This window comes from Heterocephalus glaber, unplaced genomic scaffold, assembly GCF_053883595.1.
Source record: "Heterocephalus glaber isolate CG9 unplaced genomic scaffold, H.glaber_assembly_v1.0 deba00001472, whole genome shotgun sequence".
In the NCBI taxonomy this organism is placed as follows: domain Eukaryota; kingdom Metazoa; phylum Chordata; class Mammalia; order Rodentia; family Bathyergidae; genus Heterocephalus; species Heterocephalus glaber.
In genome coordinates, this window is record NW_028258315.1 from 881,875 (window position 1) to 901,648 (window position 19,774).

Here is a 19,774-nt window from a genome sequence, read left to right on the forward strand (position 1 = left end):
AGGTTTGTTTTGTAGATACCTGGATACACACTGTAAATAGGTGAGGTATAATTGTGTTGAAGTTCTGGGCTCATATTGATAAATTCTGATTTCCTAAGGGTGGGAGACCGTGCTATGGTAATAAGCTTGTGCCAGAAGGTTTTTAGACTTAGCTATAGCATATTGCTGCTGGAGTACTTAGAACACGGTTATTATGAGCATCTCAAGGAAATTTACATCCTCTATTTTGTTTGGAGGTAATTGAGAAGAATATCACACATCTGCTCTGTCAGTGTAGTGGCTTACGATGACTGAAAACAGATGGTGTGAGGCAGGGTCTTTAAGGTAAATTATACCAAGATCCTTGAAGAAAATGACAGTCTTCCTAGTCGGGGCAATTTACAGTGAGTTCTCATTTTCATAGAAATGTCACATTCAAACTTGAAAGATACAAAATGTCACTAAAGATTATCCTTTTGCCTTGAAAGCAGAGGAAAAATTCAGTCTTGAAACCTTGGTTGGATTGGGTTCTTTGTGTTTTAATAAAAGCTTAAAACTACAAAAAATTTTAAAATAAACTGATTAATGGTAACTAGATTTAGAAAGTGGTTTAATTCTTGCAACCCAAAATTTATTATATGTCTCATTTTCTGTGTGACCATTTACCATGTAAAGTATTGTTTCCTATTTTTAAAATTTTTGTGAGGTTCTACATTTAATAAAAGTAGAGAAAAAATGTTCTGCAGAGCAAATGTGGGTCAATTAAAAGGAAAAGAAGTACACACTACAGGATGAAAGAGGACCACTGTGAAAGAGCACAGTGACTAAGAGCTTAATGGCCACTGTCTTTTGTATCTCCCACTCCTGGGGCTGAAATCATGTCTAGGCCATCCTATCAAAAAGTTCCTGGAGGTCTCTATGATCCCAGGACTGACTGAGATCAGCTCTACCCCACTTTTCTGGGCTTCAGAGAACCCACTACTCAAGTGTCTCCATTTCTCAGCCAAACCCTAGATCCTGCATCACAAACATACTGAGAGGGAAAAGAAAAGCCGTCACCTCTACCCAGCCCTGACTTGCCAGCCTGTTCTCTCCTCAGTGTCCACCACCTTCTCCACAGGATCCTGGAGTAGGAACTAGAGATTGAACCCAGAGTCTTTGCACTGGTGTACACCCTCTGCCTATTGATTGACTGATCGTCAGAATCTTACTGAATTGCCCCAGGTTGGGTTCAAACTTGAGATCCTCCTACTTCCTACCTGGCATGATATGGCATTCTGATGGGTACACATTTCCCAGTCAGAGAAAGCATTAAACTAAACTAGCAACCTAAATCCTTTAATTCCAAGGAGGTTGTGGTGACACAAACCAGGGAATGCTGGGAGACACCATCCACAACTCCATTATACACTTCAGGAGTGACACTTTCCACCCCTGGGACTGGACTGTGGGGGAGGGAGTCAGTGGGCTTTAGTGCCTTTTCTGACAGCGGTAGATTTGAAGTGCTTTCAAGGACTGGGCCCAGGGAAGAGGACATTGTGGTAGCACAGGAATGAAAAGATTGGCCTGGCTCAATTATCATTGGTGTTTTACTTTTTTCAATTTAAAGATTGAAGTATTGGAACCATGGGAATAAAGGTTCAGTGTCCTCGATGTTTTTTTGATATCGTCATTAACCACCCTGCTGGAAGAGTGGTCTTTGAATTGTTTTCTAATGTGTGCCCCGAAACATTCAAGAACTTTCATTGTCTTTGTACAGGAAAAAAGGGGACAGGGAAATCAACTCAGAAGCCATTACATTATAAGAGTTGTCTTTCTCACAGAGTTGTTAAGGATTTTATGGTTCAAGGTGGTGATTTCAGTGAAGGAAATGGAAGAGGAGGAGAATCTATGGAGGATTTTTTTCAAGATGAGGGTTTTGCTGTTAAACACAATGAAGAATTTCTTTTGTCAATGGCCAACAGAGGGAAAGATACAAATGGTTCACAGTTCTTCATAGACTAACTTTGTTTTTCTCTGACTTTGTTTTTATTCTGTCTGATAACTTCCAAAAGAACAATGAAAACAACTCATTTAGATGGGCATCATGTTGTTTTTGGACAAGTGATCTCTGGTCAAGAAGTTGTGAGATAGAAAACCAGAAAACAGACACAGCTAGCAAACCATTAGCTGAGGTACAGACACTTGGCTGTGGAGAGCTGATCCCAAAATCTAAAGTTAAAAAAGAAGAAAAGGCATAAGTCATCATCCTCTTCCTCTTCATCATCCAGTGATTCAGATAGCTCAAGTGATTCCCAGTCCTCTTCTGAGTCTTCTGATTCTGAAAGTGCTTCTGAAGAGAAATTTTTAAAAAAGAAAAAAAAATAGAAAAAATTCCCAGAAACACAAGAAAGAAAAGAAAAAGAGAAAGAAAAGCAAGAAAAGTGCATCTAGTGAAAGCAAGGTGGAAAATCTTTAAGCACAACCCCAGTCTACTATCTGTCCAGAAGAGATCCCTCCTATACCAGAAAATAGATTCCTCATGAGAAAAAGTCCTAAAGCTGATGACAAGGAACAGAAAGACAGAGAGAAAGAGAGAGAGTGAGTAATGTCCCTAACTCTCATCCTGCTTCATACCAGAGATGACTCTTAGTTACTAGATCTGGCAGGAAAATTAAAGGAAGACCAAGACATCAAACTCCTTCCAGATCCAGATCAAAGGATCATTTCAGATATAGTGAGACTCCTCCCCATTGGAGGCTAGAGATGCAGAGAGCTCAACAAATGAGTATCAAGTGGTGAAAGATGGATCAAAGTGGATAAAAGTGAGTTGAATGAAGTGAAAGAAAATTAAAGGAGCCCAGTTAGATTAAAAAAGAGAAAAATAACTGATCACAGGCATGTGTCTGGAAGCCCAAACAAAAAATGAAAAGGAAAAGAAAGTTAAAGACCATAAATCTGAGAGCAAAGAGAGAAATCAGAAGAAATTCAGAAAAAGAAGATAAATCTAATAAAAACAAAGTGACTAAAAGGGCCAAATCTAAAAGTAGGAGTAAAAGCAAAGAGAAGTCAAAGTGTAAGGAAAGAGATTTAAAACATAACAGATATGATGAAAAGAGGTTGAAGTTGAGTAAAGAATGAGATCATGAGAATATTAAAGAAAAAGAAAATTTGATTCTAAAGGAAAAGATCAAGAAAGGAGTAGAAGTAAAGAGAAGTCTAAGCAGATAGAATCAAAAAGTAATGAGTGCGGTCATAGTAAAAGTAAAGAAAAGGATAGACGCACACAGTTCAGGTGTAGAGAATGTGATGTAACCAAAGGTAAAACATAATTACAATAGTAGAACAAGGGAATGAAGCAGAAATAGGGACAGGAGTAGAAGAGCGTGATCCAGAAGCCATGACAGAGATCACAGCAGAAGCAAGGAGTACCATAGATACAGAGAGGAGTACAGGAGAAGAAGAAGGTCATAATGCTGACAGAGAAGAGGAGCACCAGGAAGATCGAAAAATAAAGATAGGAGGAGGAGAGATTCACGGAGCTCAGAGAGAGAAGAAAGTCAAAGGAAAAACAGAAGCCAAGAAAGTAAGAGCTCACACAGAAAAGGAAATTCTGAGGGTGAGAAAAGAACGTACTCTAAAAATCATCGTAATAGCTCAAGTAGTAACAGGGGAAAAAAGGCTGATAGGGGTCAAAGTCCATTCTCAAAAATAAAACAAAGCCAAGACAGTGAATTAAAGTCCTCCACATCATAAACTAAGGAGGGATGAGAAGGCCCGATTCTCAGTGGAAAATTAAAACCCAAAATCAAAGGCTGCAAAAAATGACCATGTACATAATAAAAACAAAAAATTTAATCATGAATCTAGCCCTATAACAGATGAAGACAAAATTGGATGAGTGAGTTGTATAAATTTATTTCCTTTCTATCTCAAAATTTAAGTTTTGGAGACTTGCTGGTGAATATTTTTATGTTGTTTTCATTATTTTTTGGGTTATTTTATGTCCTTTTTTGTTTTTTTTTTTAATGTGGACTTCATTGAGTTGATCTTTGGATAATCTGCAATCTGGATAATTTGTACTGCTAAAGTTTTAATAAACTTGAAATGAGAAACAGTTGCTTGATTTCTCACAAGGAAAATTGGAGATAGCATTCTCTGATTGGTCCCAGGTTCAGGGCTTGGGAACTGTTTTTCTGTGCATTTCTTGGATCTCCATTATTGACATGTCATGTCCACTTGCTTGGCTTTTTGGCCACATCCTAATCTCCTGCCTTGTTTCCCCAAGAGATATAAATTCCCATAATTATTTATGAGGTGTTGAGAGTGTGAAAGTCTCCATCTTCATATAGCTATTTCCTGCTGAAACAGGTTGGAAGCTCTACCCACTGGGGCTTATGTACTTTCCAACTACCTTGGGATGTTTGTGGCTCACTGGCTGGGCTGAAAGAAAAACCTAGCAGGAAACCATAAAAAAAGGATTAGTGTCTATATGTGATGGACTATTGAGCTGCCTATTTGATGGAGGAAGCTTGGTGAGTTTGTCAAGAGAGTAATGTTACTATTAGGTTGAGGATGTAGAGTCCAAATATGAGGAGCAGGTCAGATTTTCATGTTTCCTGTATAGGTGAAAGTGTGGCAAAAAGGGATGTTAGGTAAATTATCAAGAGCCTGAGAGCTGCAGCCCTAGCAAGATTACCCACATTATGGATCTAGTTAAAAACAAGTCTCATTACAGGTGCCCATTCAAGCTGTGGTGGATTAAGGGTCTTTAATGACTCTACTTACCTGCACCCAGAGCAGTACTAGAGTCTTGCTTTTTGAAGTACTAGAGTCTTGCTTATGTTTTCTGGAGGGTCACAGAAGTACAGGCCTAGTCCTGTGAAAATTTGACCCTTTCCCACATAGGGTTTTTATAGCTTTCCACTACATCTCTCTCTCTCTTTTTTTTTTTGTACCGGGGATTGAACTCAGGTCTTTGCACTTGTGCAGCATGCAGTGAAACTACTGAGCTAAATCCCCAGCCCTCCACTACATCTCTTAAGGAAAGACCAGTTTGAATAGTTTTTCAGGAACAGAATAAAGCTAGGACCTTGAGGGGATGTAAGACTTCCCTCCTTGCCTCTCTACCAGTCTTTTGACTTCCTAAAGAGGCTTTAGATCTGTCCCTTTGGTGTCCTTTGCAAAGAATGGCAGGGACCTGCTTGGTAAGAAAGATTGCCTCTAGGAGTTGTGGAATTTCTTGCTTGTGCTTTGTAGAAGATTGCTTAGCAAGCCCGTTTCTTTCCAGAATGCTGTATGGAAACGTAGCACCAGAAAGGCATATTTGGAGTCTGTGTAACTGGAATTGGTCCCAATTTTAGTAGTAAATCTCCTTCTAGTAAGGGAGTAGGACACTGGGACAATTAAAATCTCATGATTGAACATTTGACATTCAAAATGACATGTCAGAGCAGTTGTAAAGAAGCTCTGACTAGGGCTCTCTTTGACCTCAGTTTTGGCTATTGATCCAGAAGAGGGTTTTTCAGAGAATGAAGTTATCTATAAGGAATTGAAATTGCTTACCCATGACATCCAGCTTCACCTGGGGTTCTTCACAAGGGATGGAGATGTCCCAGGACAGAGGTATTGCAGATTATCCTGGGCCCCTTCTTTCCTCCTCATGAGTGCAGGAGGTAAGGGTTTTGGCTTGCCTCGCCTCTCTCTGAGTGCCATAAATCAGGCACACCAGCTTCCTGACAGAGCAGGGCCCAGGTGGTGGCTTAGTGTAGTCAAATGCCCAGTGTCCAGTTTCCTTGCATTTAAAAGAGGAACTCTTTCCCTGATTGGCTTGAGTTTTCCTTTACATGACTTAGGTGTGCTTAGAGCATTGCCAATTACAACAGCCATAACTTTGGCTTGTCTTTTTTTTTTTTTTCTTAGCTCTTCTTTCATCCTCATCTAGACCCTGACTTGAACACAGAAAAGGTTATGTCCAGTCATTGAATCATTCGGGTCTGGGGTACAGCAAGTACCTAATTGGACATCTCATCACAATAGCTCAAAAGGAAGGGTCAAAGTTTGAAATCCACCTGCAAACCCACTAGGATCTTCTAAAAGTTGGCCTAGCCAATCTTTTCATTGTTAGATATCTGCTATTAAAAAAGGAACCTGGACTTAAGTAGTCCCCTCTACTCCTGGGACCTCCTTTAGGAGCAGGATGAGCTGTTAAAACTCAACTAGATTGTTTCTGCAAAAGGCAAGGAAGGTGGTGTGAAATCCCTTATGTTCAGGCTTGTGGCTCTTTATCTCTGGAAAGACCCCAAAACTATGGAAAAGAGGTTTCCAAGGAAGAGGAAATTGACATTGTGGATGATCCTGTCCTAAGATGCCCACCAGTCTCTCAGGGAGATATGGGTCCCTCCCACCTGTTTGATGAAAGGAACCATACTGGATTGTGTCCTCAACCACCTCCTCATAATTTTGAGGCCAGTAAATCAATCCTCTTCAAATGAATCAGAAACTCTGCCAGAGTCCAGTGCCCCAGTGATATCCAGCATTCCCCAGTCCCCTCCTTGGGTTCCCACAGGACATACTTGGAGTAGAGCTAGGTTCAAGATTATTCTTTGGAATTCTGTTATTCCTACAATTAAGTCTTGGGCCTAACTTGTAGCTCTTTGGGCCAGAGTCTCTGGATGTGAGATATTCTCTGTAGGATCCCATGGAGATGTGTGTTCCCCCTTAGCCTTTCATCATACTTATCATCTGCAGCCTTCCACTGTCTCTCTCCAAAGCTCCCTGTCCTCTAGCAGAAGCTGTAGAATCTGAGTGCCATACACACACTTTTCCAGCTCCCAGCTCCTATACCACCTGGTGCACAGCAGACCACAGCACCCCCCACCCCAACTGTTTGGTGGAAATCTAAAAACTGCACTGCTGTGAACCAGGGGCTGGCTGGGCTCCACTCAGCTGTCCTCACCAGCCAGCTGGAGGCTCAGCTTCAAACTCTCATCTTCACACCTTCTTCCCCAAAGCACTTTCCATCCCAGTAAGTTGCGCTGGGTTCCCTGAAAAGCAGACTCTAGGATGGAGTTTGCTAGGGCATTGCCTCAGGATCATCACCACCTGAGATGGGGCTGCAGTTTGTGTGCATTTGGAATTTGATGGTCATCCTGATTTACAGAGTGGGGTATATAGCTAGGAAGGGAAGCAGGGCTTGTCAGAGGAAGAATCAGGCTGCAGTGTCAGCACAAAAAGCACTGGCCTGAGTCCCCTCATGGACCAGAAACTGGTCAGAACTTCTGGAAAGGGTAGACTGGGCCTGAGGCAGCTCCTGAAAACACAGGACCTTGAAGAGAATATGTGGGCAGGCTCAGCAGCCCGGGCAGTGTGCTCAGTGCCAGAGTGACCTGAGGAGGGAGAGAGATGAGTTAATCTGCAAGATAGGACTTAAAAACCACCACTGAAATCTTCAGTGCTGCAGAAAACATTTTACTGGAGACTGAAGGGAGGCTGTGAAGGTGAGGAGTGGGCTGAGAGGGGAATCTTTTCCTTCAGAAGATAAAACCCAGGAGCCATGACCTGAGTCCACTGGAGACCAGATGAGGAGGGAAGCTTTTGGAGATCAGAGATGAGTCCTGGGTGGGCCAGCCTGGAGCTCCCCTCCCTATGCAGAAGTCAGTGCCCCTGCCCCCTTCCCTAGGGAGGCCCCAGGAGAGAGACAGGTGGGCGTGTCCTGGATGACCACTCTGAAAAACTCAATGACAAGACATGTTGTTCCCAGGGGCCAGAATGTTAGGAAGTGGAAGCTCGATCAGAGGACTACAACCTGAGGAGGAGGAGGAGGAGGCAGAATGTTGAAGAATGTTCTTCCTCAGGAGAGGGTCAGGAAGAATGACTTCCCTTGGATAGATAGCAAAGACCCAACCCTAACCCTAACCCTAACCCTAACCCTAGGAGAGGTCTGGGGATTCAGGGTTTCCATCCTTTTATTCTTCACCCACATATTCTTCCAAGGAGAAATGGCAGTAGCCTTCCAAATTCAACTCTGCTAGGCAGAGTGGAATCTTTGGCAGAGTGGAGTGTAGTTACTTCAACGAGTAGAGACGTTTAGGTGGACGTGTGTTGAGAAGACAGATTTTCCCAGAGCAGGTCTTCAGGTGAGAAGCAGATGGCTTCTGCCCCACTTCAGCCTCCCTGTTTGCTTTGGGACTGCTTCAGGTACTTGAGGATGTCAGACCTCACCGTGCTGACTGGAGCCTTGTGGAACCAGTGCACGACAGGGATTACATCTGGCCCCACCAGGAACTTCTCAAAGTTCCATCGGATGTCATGGACTCTGATGGGATCCCAGGAGATATGTTTGAATGAGCCCAAAAGCTCAGAGGAGTGAGGACAAGAGTGCCGAAGCAGAGTCAGGAAGAAGAAATACCACTTCTGTCCCTGAGGACCCCAGACATTTCCCCTACAGATAACCCACTCCCTCCTGTTCCTAGACAGAGTTAACTTCTGGTGACTCCTAGTAAACCCCATACATTCTCCTAAGCACTGCCATGACAACTCCTAGGAATGCTGTGGATATCCCAGCTGGCTCTGCTCCCCACTGCTGTCCCTGCCATGAGGCCGGCACAGTCAAGCCTCTGTGGTCCGAGGGGTTGCCCTGGAACCTCTACATTTCCTTTCTGTAAAGTGAGCAGCTTACAATTACACACAGGTGGCTACCCTGGCCTGAAGGTTTCATGAGTCAGGAGCATTTCAGTATCATTTGGGGACAATAAGAAAAATATTAAACACCATCATTCCATCACTTAACTTTAAAAAGAGCATCTTAAGAATAAATGACAAGGGCTAGTGGTTTAGCTCAGTGGTGCTGCCACCTGCCTCACAAGTACAAGGTTCCGAGTTCAATCCCCAGTACCAAGAAAGAATAAATGACAAGCCGCTCATACCCTGTGGACAAGTGAGATGAGTTTGTCTATGAAATCCTCTCTAGAGGGCTCTATTTTCTTCTGGTTACTGTGAATATATAAATTGCTAACGTGGCCTAGTCTCTGTGCACAGTCCTGCATTTAGCAACAGTTCCCTCTGGTGACCTTTAGGGTCCTTTCAGCCCTGGTTTTCTCTAGTCTGCAAATCAGTGTTCATAAACATGCTACTACATCGTGTCATCCCTACCCATACTGAAGCTTTCCCAACCTTCCTGTCATCTAGGGCAGGAGCGCTGCCTCACTCCTCCAGGTCACTGCTCTGCCTGCCTTAGAGTCAGAGGCTCTTAGATGTCCCTAGTGGATGGCTGGGTGCCAAAGCGCAAGAGCGCCTCAGAACAGCCGCCCCCCACAGCTGTCTCCCCACTCAAAGCAGAGCCCTGGGACGTAGAACTGAACCCAAGTCCCTGTGCTGACCTGCAGATCCCCTCAAGGGCCCGCCTCCAACCAGCTCTGTGCTAGGAACATTTGGGAAAAGGAGGAGGCTTGGTCCAGTGATCACTCACCTTCAGGAAGGTGAAGATTTTCTGTTCTTTTTCACCATTCACGTCCCTTCTCAAAAAGCTGGAAATTAGGTAAGAATCCTCCCCCTGGACGGACGTGCCTGCATGCACACCGCATCCAGAAGCCTCAGGTGGCCGACAGGGTTGTGACCAACGAAGAGTGGGAGGGGCGAGAGGGCTCGAGGGTGAGGTCACTGCAGACTTTGTCCAGCGGTTCCTGGCCCTCGAGCATCTGGCTTCTGTCCAGGTGCCGCTGTCCCGTCCCCCCACGGCCTCCCCAGGCTCAGCCAGGCTCGGCAAGGCGAGGTGCAGCACCTCTGGACACCGGGCCCTTGCAGAGGTGGCTTGAACCCGGCTCCAGCCGACCGGGAGGTCCTGGGGACGGGGAGGGCACATGGGAGCCACTCACTTGAGCCCAGGTAGGATCTCGCTGTTGTCCCCCCGGCTCCTGCTTTGCAAACTGGTTGCAGGGAAAGCCCAGCACCACCAGGCCAGAGGGTTTCAGCTCCTCCTGGAGCGCGTTCAGCTCTGCAACGGGATAAGCGACAGATGAGGCCTGGTCTAGCGGCCCTGCTCTGTGCAGAGAAAGACCAGGGCGCTCATTGCCAGAGGACAGAGGCTCCAAAGGGACAGGAGCCTGCGAGTCGCAGTGTGACCCCAGGTGTCTGGACCCACCTCGGAGCCCTGGGCCCTCAGCCGCTGGCGCCGCTCAGTCGCTGAGGACTCTGGGTCAGGCACCGGGACGCCCAGGTCCTGTTACAGGGGCTCCAGTTCCCTTCCCCTAGGACCACCCCAGCTCCCTGTGGGCAAAGGCAGGTGACCCTCACCACAGGACATTCGCCCCTGGTTGCTTCTGTGATCGACTGGACCTCGCTTTTCTAAAGGGGGAGACGGGGCTCGGGCAGTGAGTCTCTCGTGGCGCACACAGAGTGCAGCCAGGGAGAACCCAGGGCCGCAGCTGGGCCACTCGCTCTTCAGTGCTGCGACCACTTGGCACTCTGGGCCATGAAGCAGAGCAGCAGCTTCAGCTGCCTGCCTCCCTGCGGCACTGACAGCCACCTTCTCGGTGACCTTCAGGCTGGAAGCCTCGGTCCTCTGGCAGAACCAGCCCAGCCGCACAGGGGCTCAGCCTGCTGGCAGCTCCGTTTAGTCCTGCGTGCACGGTAGAGGCCATTTTCCAGTGTCCACATGGTCCTCAGAGCCCCGAGTCCCCTCCTGTCCTCAGCCCTGCAGCTCAGACCGCCTCAGAGTAGAGGCAGAGGGAGCCCGGCCACTGTCCCTCACCTGCTGTGCACTCAGGAAATCTGTGCCATCTCTAAAGACTGAGAGGATGAATTATGGGCCACTGAATATGAGTCAGTCTTTAAAGAACGAGGAAATAGACTGAGCTCAAAATATTCATGTAAAAACACAGAGCAAACTGTATTTACTGTATGTTAGGGACTGGGGAAAGCAGAAAGAAAATCTATATTTTATAAACCTGATATTATTTGTATAAAATGAAAGTCAGGAGGTGGAAAGACTTGACTCCAAGTCTTTTTGTTCTTCGGAATTTTGAGCTTGTGAATACATTACTTCTACCAGACACAACACAATTAAAAACACAGCAGTTCTTATTTTCAAATACGTGAAGCACACCAGTCTCGGTCCCAGCTATGTGGTTGCGAAGCCAGGCCGGGCGGATGGGTGCTGTGCGCTACAGTCTGACGGCAGTGAGTGAAGCTGATCGACTCCGAGTGGTCGAGTAGAATACAATTACGAGCGTGGTTTGGGGCGGAACCAGCCGAAAAACTTAGTCCCCCGACGTGAGGTCCAGACTTACCAGGGTACTGGGTGGTCAGGCCGCAGACAGTGGCCACGTCGACGCGGAGGACGTGCGTGCCCGAGGACTGCGTGGACCGCACGCGCTCCCTCCCGGGCAGCGTGACGCCTCGTAGCTGAAGGCGGTGCCTTTCACGTCTTTGTAGCAGTCCATCTGGAAGGCGATTCAAGATGACACCATCAGGAGCAGCAGGTCCTGGCGCCTGCGTAAACTCGCAGAGGACTCAGAATACTACAGGTGTGAACTCAAAGACAAACTAGAGTTGTCTAAGGGATCGAAGGCAAGAATGAAACCTAGGACTTGTGACTTAAAATCTGACGAGTTTTTGAGGGAAAACCTGGCCAGTCGTGCTTCCTCTCTCGCTGGCAGAAGCAGTGCTTGTGTGAGTGGGAAAGAAACGAGCTCTCTCTGTGGGCTGGTGCCGCGGGAGGAGCAGGCGGTGGGGGGCCGCCTGGAGGAAGCCGCTGCCTGGCCTCTCAGAGGAGGTGCCTCAGGGCGATGAAAGCGCCTCAGGGTGGCCTTGCTGCCGCTCTCCCGGGGCCCCTGACTTCCTACCCACGTGACAACTCCAGCCTGGGCTCTGAGGCCAGACCTTGCGTCATTCCCTGCACAAGCACGGCACCCCTTATCCAGGACCTCGGTTTCTGCATGAGTGAAACGCAGCTGTTCATCTAGATTCCGCTTAGGACCTTCAGTAGCCTCCAGGCTTAACATGCTAGTGTCTGGCATTCCTCCTCCCCTCTGCCTCTTACGCACGTGGATGCCAAACCCCCGAAGCCCCATGTCTGTGTTGTGCCAGAAAAGACCATGGGCAGCTGCAGAGCCTGCATGAGGTCGCCCCACCCAGCGGCAACCAGGCCGCCACACAGCTGTGCTCCAAGTGCCTGGATCTGCTCTGCCATGAGCTCTGCGTCTCCTGCTCCTTCGCGAACATCCTGACAGACTGAACAGGTATCGCACAATGGAAATAAGTTCTACCCCAAATTCGCGCTGCAGTTCTCCTGTTAGATTCCGCCCCTCAGCAGGCCCCGTCTCAGTCCTCCCAGCTCCACCCTTGCAGGACCCACTGGTACCAAGGCCACCGTGCCCGCCGTGTGGTCCTTTCCCCAGGCTGGGGAGCTCCTGGAACACAAGGAGTGTAAGATAGGAAGGATGAGAAGAAGCCACATATCCTCACCATCTTGAGAGCAAAAGGTAGAGGCATGGGTGCAGAGGAGAGACAAAGGCATTCTCCGGTCAGAGAGGTCCAGACTTAAAGACTAATCTTGACTTCTTGGAAATGGGGTGGCAGGAAAGGATTTTAGGGCTGGGGATGTAGCTGAGTGGTTCCTGTGCCTTCCTTGAAAGCTCAAGGTCCTGAGTTCGATCCCCCATACCAAAAATAAAAATAGAAAGATAAAAAGGAAAGGATTTTAGCCAGGCGCCATCTGCCCCCACCGAGAGAAGGAGGAATACAAAGTCAAACTTGCCTTTTTTCTCCCTAAATCTCACTGGTTCTATCACCATCATACAGACTGCAGCCATTCAGCCCATCGCTGGGGAGAAAGCGTTTCCTCCATTTGATTCGGTGCCCTCCCTAAATGCACGCACATCTACAGGTGCCGAACCCTGAGGTGTGAGAGGAGAGCATTACCATGGGGCCTGGTTCCAAGTTAAGCTTGTTTTTTTTTTCCCCGGTACCGGGGATTGAACTTAGGACCTTGTGCTTGCAAGGCAGGCGCGGTGCCACTGAGCTAAGTCCCTGGCCCCCAAGTTAAACATTTTTACAAATCTGCCTTTTCTGCACTTGCTTGCTTTTTGCCTTGCTGCTGGGTGAAAATCATGTTGAGAACCAGGAGCCAAGTTCCTGGAGGGAGCCTGAGCTTGCAGTCCCCTCCTACTCTTTTACTCCTGACGCAATGCTGCTCGCAGTCAGCACCTCAGGCGCAGCTTTCACCGTCAAATTCTGAGTCCAGCGTCTCCAGACCCAGCTGCACAGCACTGGACAACACAAAGACGGACTCGATTCCAAAACTACGGAGTCATCCAGGAAGCTTTCTAGCCCATTTCAGAGTGGGCTGCCGATCTTGACAGAGCTGCCATTGTGCAGTGTATTATATGCATAGCACCTGTTGCTCCCCCGTGAGCTAGAGATGTTACCCATAAATAAGTGATCCTGCGCTGGGCCTGGGCACGGCGTGGGAGAGGCCAGTGCCACAGTGATGAGAAGAATTTACCAGTAGTGGGGAAGCACAGAGGAGTGGAGAGTTTCCTGCAAGAGAGTAGAGGTGGCCCAAGAGCGGGCCAAGCCGCGACCCCTTTGCTCCATGCTGGCCGGTCCTTTCCCGGCGCCCCTCTCGGGACATTATGTTGGGAGAGGACCTGAGCCACAAATGGAATTGAGCTGCAGCCAGATTCCAGGCAGCTGGCATCAAGCCCAGTTGTTTTAAGTCCCTGATTATTCTTTCCAAATACTTTATGTTACCCTGATAACTATTACTTATTCCTAAGACTTGCACGTTGATGGTTGTTCTTCTTGCTGGGTGTCTGTAAACCAGGAGCATGAGTCTGGGGTGAGTCGGCCCAGCCTCCCTGAGCCATGGTCCCCGCATCTCCGGTGTCCCCAGCCATCCGGCCCGGTGCTCCAGAGTGCCCGGTACTGACGCGTCTGGAGGGAGCTGCTGCTTGGTGGAGGAGGAGAGGAAGGAGCACAGGAGGGAGGCCCTTCCATCACTGCCCACGTCCAACCCAAGGGACACCTGTTCACGGGAGAGAGGGAGATTTGGGAGAAGAGGAGACAGGCCTAGGGACCGCAAGTGAGACGGGGAAGGAAAATAAGGCAGCTAGAAAGGAGACAAGGAAAATTGTAATTCTTCAATTGTGCTTTTAATAAAAGCTGCAAGTGGAAGACACAAACCCAGGCGAAACTTCCTGAGGTCCTTGGAGTCACGGGGGCCTGGGCCCCTCCTCTCCGCCTGCAAGCGAGCCTTTCCCCAGGTGGCTGCTGCGTCCTCTGCAGCGGCTGTCATCTGTGCAGCTGTCACCCTCCACGCTGGGTGGGCGCCACCCTTCAGCTGTACCAGGAGCCCTCTGCGTAGTCATTACCTACAGGTTTCCACCCCAGCCCCCTCAAATGTGCCCGCTCGAGGACACGCCTGCCCTCCCCAGCCCACACCTGATTTTCTTTGAGTACTTTTCAGTTCTGCCTGGTGAGCCTCTTACTGATGCATCTTGAGAACTCTTTTCTGTGACAGAAGCCAGCAAACCTGCCACTGTCGCCTGGGCAGGGTGAGGTAGCTCCCTGTCTCCCCTGTGGAGCCCTCCATGCGCCTGGCAGGTGATGCAGAGAGAAAGCAAGCACAGGTTGGAATCCTGCATGAAGGAGAGGGGGAAGGAAGACTGCTCCTGCCCCCCAAGGCCCTCCTGCTGAGCTCACCCACCTTCATCCTCTCCGGCATGAGGTCTGGCTGCACGAGGCCAGCCAGAAGGAGAGGGAAGAGACAGGAGGCTGTCGCCCTCGGAGTCCTGACAGTACTGCAGCCTGAGGGAGGGCTGGATATCTATGCCGAGGCGACACTGGCCAGCCAATAACAGGGCTGCTGAGGGAGAGGACAGCCACAGTGCTGCCCACGCCCCCCCACGGGCACTCAGCCCCACCGGTGTGGCGCGGACCCAGGGCCAGGTCAAGTCTGGCAGAATTACAGGGAGGTGAGGGTCTTGACGCAGCCACTCCTTGGCCTTGGGCTCTTTGTGCCCCTGATGAAGGAATTCAGTCAAGACATTGGTGTGCAGAAGTCAGGGTAGAATCCACTGTAAAACAGAGAGAGAGACAGAGAGAGAGACAGAGACAGAGAGAGACAGAGACAGAGAGAGGGAGAGAGACAGAGAGAGACAGAGAGCTGTGCCTTGAGCAAGAAAGCAGGCACCAGCTTGAGACTGGACATCTTTTTATGCACATAGAAGTTGCTCCAAGGCACAGGGAACTGGGATAATTACAATGCTTACAGATATTTTTACCTACAAGTCACCTTGGAGTTGCAAAGTAATTTCCTGTCCTTTTTAGATGGTCAGTGATTTCTCAGAGGCTTTGTGTAAGAAACCTACAAAGATAAGTTCTTAGTTTAAAGCAGGTCCCAGCCAAAGGCGGGAGGGCTTTAAAGGGCACCTCCTTTCCTGATATAGCCTGGTTGTAGCTACCGCACCCAGGAACGCTGTGCGCCTTCTCTGGGGTTAGGTGGCCAGCAGGTCGGGTCCAGGGCTCTGCCAGCGAGAAGCCCTGAAAGCCGCTGCGCTCTGTGGGTCACTTTGGGTCTGAGAGCTAAGAAATGATGACACATGCATTATACACTGAGGTTTTTCTTCCTCCACTGGCAGCACATGCTGTTCGGGACCCTCCCTGCTTCGTCCCTCAGGCCTGCTGAGGTCTAGCTGCCTGCCTAACAAGCTCGAGCCCTCCTAGGTCCCCGAAGACCTGGCGCGCTCTCCGGAGTGGCGGGCGCCTGGCTGCAGGTGCGGGCTCTCGGATGTCCCAACGCCACGCTTGGGCTGCGGTGGACTCAGTGGGACAGCCTGTGCCTGACACGCCTAAGGCCCTGGCGGAAGAGGAAAAGTACTGCTGTTCTGCTAGAACAACGAAAGTCGAGGCCGGACCCTTGGGATCCCCGAGAGGCGGGAGGACGCGGGGAGGCGTTCACAGCGCAGGAGGCGGGCATGTCGGCGCACTCCTTGCACGGTGCTTTCAGGCTTAGGTCAGAGAGGAAAGCCAGGCTCAGTGAGAGCTGAGTCGGGCTCGAGAGTCCAGGCTCTCCCAGCGGGGCTGTCTCTCCGCCCTCCTCCTCCCCTCGACACAGCCACCCGGCCCTAGCAAGGGGAGTTTCCGGAGAACCAGACTTGCAGCATTTCTTTGATGAGGCGCCCACAGCCTGGCTGAACCCACAGGCGCACAGCTTTGGCCCTGCCCGCCCACAGATTGGGGTGTATCTGTGCAATTTGCCCAAACTCTTAAACTCCCTTTTCCGTGCTTACGGCTTTTCTCAAACTCAGACTCCTGATGGTGGACAGGAGGATGAATCCAGATAGGCAGGGGCCAGATGCAGGCCTCTGGCCGGGCTCCTAGTGACAGGACCCACAGGCAATGGGCAGCAGACAGGAAACCAGGCGGCCTCCATCTATGGTAGGATGCTGTGTTCTCTCACACCGATGACCAAGGAAGTATGAGTAACAAGACCCTGCCTGCCCTTATCGGATTGGCACCAGTTGAAAGGAGTGGGTGGCTGGAGCACTCAGAGCGGGTAACATTGCCAGCTTCCTGTGGGCGACCTCCCAGTCTGCATGCAGTGCCTCTGAAAAGGAAATATCTTCTTTGAACTTTTAATTCGGAAGCAGTGATAAATCTATAGCAAGTTGAGCTCTCCTCTTAATTTTCTAGAAGTCTGAAGGCCCAAGAAAAATCATGGCAGTGAGACGTAAGAGTGAAACTCCTTGTCTCTGCGGGATAGAGTCCCTGCCTGGTCAGCAGCAGTTCCCAGCTACTGCTCAGAGTCCTTGGAACAAATGAATGGATAAGTGCAGACCTGGGGAACTGCTGGGCCCCTCTCTCACATAAAGGGCACATTCAGTCCTCTGCAACCTCCCTCCACCGTGTCTGTACTCCTTTGTCTACGGAGACAGGCAGGTAGTCAGATGCTGGCAGCACCCAGCCAGTCCAGAATACTGTACTTTGCCAGTTAGAATTAAGTAGAGAAACAAAGACTTCAACACATAATACACATAGGATCATTTGTTAGATGACAGATAAAGACACAGGCCTTCTATTTCTAATCAAGGGGATATCAGGAAAGGACACATTCCGCAAAGACCCTCCCATCCCGGGCAGGAACCTGGTTTAAACTAAGAACTTCTGTTTCATAAATCTCCTTTCTAAATTTCTGGAGGGATTAAGGCCCCTGAGGGAACAATGACCACCTAGAAAGGCCAGAAAGACATGTTTGCAATTCCAAAGTCACATCTAAGTAAGGCCTGACAAGCACTGTCATCACCCCATTCCAGGCTCCCTCGAGCAACAGGGTCCAGACAGGCTTCCCTTCCAGGCAGATGCCACCTTCTCACTCGGAGGCCTAAATCTCCCTAGATCCACTCTGCAGTGGACGCTACCACACTGCGGCCCAGCCACCTGTGTGTCTCAACTGAACTCACAATTCTAGTGCACACGGGTCCAAAGAGCCTCGAGGGGCCGATTCCTCAGTGGTCAGGACCTGGTTTCTGGTGACACCTCCCCTACTCCCTAATTCCTTTGCTTCCCACCTCCACATTCCCTCCCTTATCACACAGGTGCATTAATGCTTAATGCATACACTGTTTGGATGCTCAAAAACTTGGATATTCCCCATCAGATTATTAGCTCCTTGAATTTCAAAAATGACTCATATTTTCCCACTGGGACCTCATTTCAAAGAGTTGAGTTCAACTCTTAAACTTGACTTTGTCATCATTAGGCCGTGCAAAGATTGTCTTACTGTATTAATTTAAATCAACAAAACAAAACACAATGGTGCCTCCAGTCCACACCCGGAGAGCACAGGTTGGAGGAACTGGATGTCACAGAGCTGACAGTGGGCAGCCTTCATCATGGAGCCTCAAAGCACGCAGGACACGGTGCCTGGGAGGTGGGTGTGGGTGTGGGTGGTTGCTGGCTGCTCCTGATGCCTGGGAGCCACAGAAAGGGGTGCACCCAGCACTGGGCCAGGCTCTGGGAGACAACTCACAGCAACACCAAGCCATCCTCAGTCGGTAGCTTGTTCCCTGAGCCCCACTCCCCACACGCAGGTGATGGCCAACTCCGTCCTGGGTCTGAGCCTCTCCCATGTCCCCACTACAGCCTGGCCAGTCCTCAGCATGACCTGCCACTGTGCCTCGAGGCCCAGGAGCCTAGGTGTGGGCAGCTCCGCTGGAGGAGCTGTTTGTCAGCCCGGGTTTCAGGTGTCTTCCGGGGAGGCCTCTAAGCTGGGGGAAGCTGCTGGCAGTGCCACTGGGCCATCCGGAGCACCTGGCCTTTGGGACTCTGCAGGCCTGCTGGGCACCTGGCAGGGGGGTGGCTGCCCTGTCCTCCCAGCTCAAAAACAAGGTCTGTGAATCTCCCCGTCCTCCCCAAGGGCTGTGACCCTGGGTAAACCGCTCTCTATGAATCTGGACAGGTATATGAACTCCCTCGGGTGATTTAAGAAAACAAAGGAGATGAATCATTCATATCTGGGCCTGGACCAAAGCAAGCAGCTTTCATCATGATGGAGAAGTTGAGGCTCAGGTGGAGAAAATGGCTTGCCTGACTCTGCTCAGAGCTGTCAGGATCGAGCCCCACTCCTCCTTCGGGGCTGTGCATCCCTGTCTTTCCTGCGCGTCCTGCTGCAGTGCACGTGAGCTGCATGCAGCCCGCTGACCAAGCTAACATGGCAGTGACGTCACCAGGCGACCCGAGCCTGCGGGACCACTGTCCTATACACGTGGTCCCCTGTGGACAGAACGACCCTCATGTGTGTGTGTGTGTGTGTGTGTGACTCAGTGTGTGTCATATAATTGGAGAGGATGAGGAACTCCCCCTGAAAGGACAAGGAATGTGATTTTAACAAATTTTACCAAACCAGATTTTGGTGGAAATGCTCATGTCCTGAGCCATATGTCAAAGCAGAAAAACCAATCTCGGTCTAGGCTGAACCAGGAGGCCTGCCACTTCTTGATTTTAAAATGCCTTAATTAAAAGATTTCATGACCTTAAACATGGTGGAAGTGGGCACAGTGGTGAATGCCTGTAATCCAGCACTCTGGAGACAAGACGATCTCAAACTGCAGCCACTGTGGTAAAAGGAGGCAGGGATGAAGCTCAGTGTGGAGGCTCTGGGTTAAAAAAAAGTGCTTTTTGGAGGTTAAGTGGGGAGGTGGAGAGGACAGTGTGCCCCGAGGCAGTGCTTCCATTAGCTCTGCCTCAGCGGGCTGCCGTGTCCTCGCCCAACTACAGGAATTTAGCTAGCCCACAGCGTCCCACCCAGACGCAAGTGAAGGCTTGGGGAGGGAGGTTGTGAAGAGAGGAACAGAGAGACAGAGAGACAGAGACAGAGACAGAGAGGCAGAGAGACAGAGACAGACAGAGAGACAGACAGAGACAGAGGCAGAGACAGAGAAGGAGGAGGAAGAAGAAAAGGAGAAGGAACAGGAGAATGGGGAGGAGGGAAAGAGAGAACTCTGCAACAACTCTGTGCTGCTGTGCTCCGCCCCTCAGCCCATGTGGTCCAGACCCAAGGGTGCCTGAGGTGCCCATGGCAGGCGAGGGTGCTTCTTCGGAGACATTGGTCCCCACCAAGTCTCCATTAGTCCTTCCAGATTGATAAGCGACCCACAGAGCTGGCTCTTCAGACTGTTTCTGCATTTCCCCGAAAATAAGACCTAGACAGAAAATAAGGCCTAGGATGCTGTTTAGGGTGCTCGTAATATAAGCCCTACCCTAACAGAAGATCATCAGCCAGATGGATGTATTTAGTACATCCTCTGCAACACAT

General features: G+C 49.5%; 1 protein-coding gene and 2 pseudogenes across 1 annotated transcript; 2 read left to right on the forward strand and 1 right to left on the reverse strand.

Annotated features, from left to right (window-relative positions):
* The first annotated feature begins 1,605 nt into the window (after window positions 1-1,605).
* Window positions 1,606-2,541, forward strand: LOC147826139 (peptidyl-prolyl cis-trans isomerase G pseudogene; annotated as a pseudogene).
* LOC147826140 (uncharacterized) lies at window positions 2,501-5,359 on the forward strand (annotated as a pseudogene).
* A 2,696-nt stretch (window positions 5,360-8,055) lies between these two features.
* On the reverse strand, window positions 8,056-14,683 carry LOC101698603 (epididymal secretory glutathione peroxidase). Its single transcript, XM_004921098.3, is given in 8 exon segments — window positions 8,056-8,373; window positions 9,428-9,473; window positions 9,475-9,525; window positions 9,834-9,865; window positions 9,867-9,952; window positions 11,247-11,351; window positions 11,354-11,399; window positions 14,666-14,683. Coding segments are annotated over 8 exon segments (633 nt in total). The 3' UTR covers window positions 8,056-8,124.
* Between the last annotated feature and the right edge of the window lie 5,091 nt (window positions 14,684-19,774).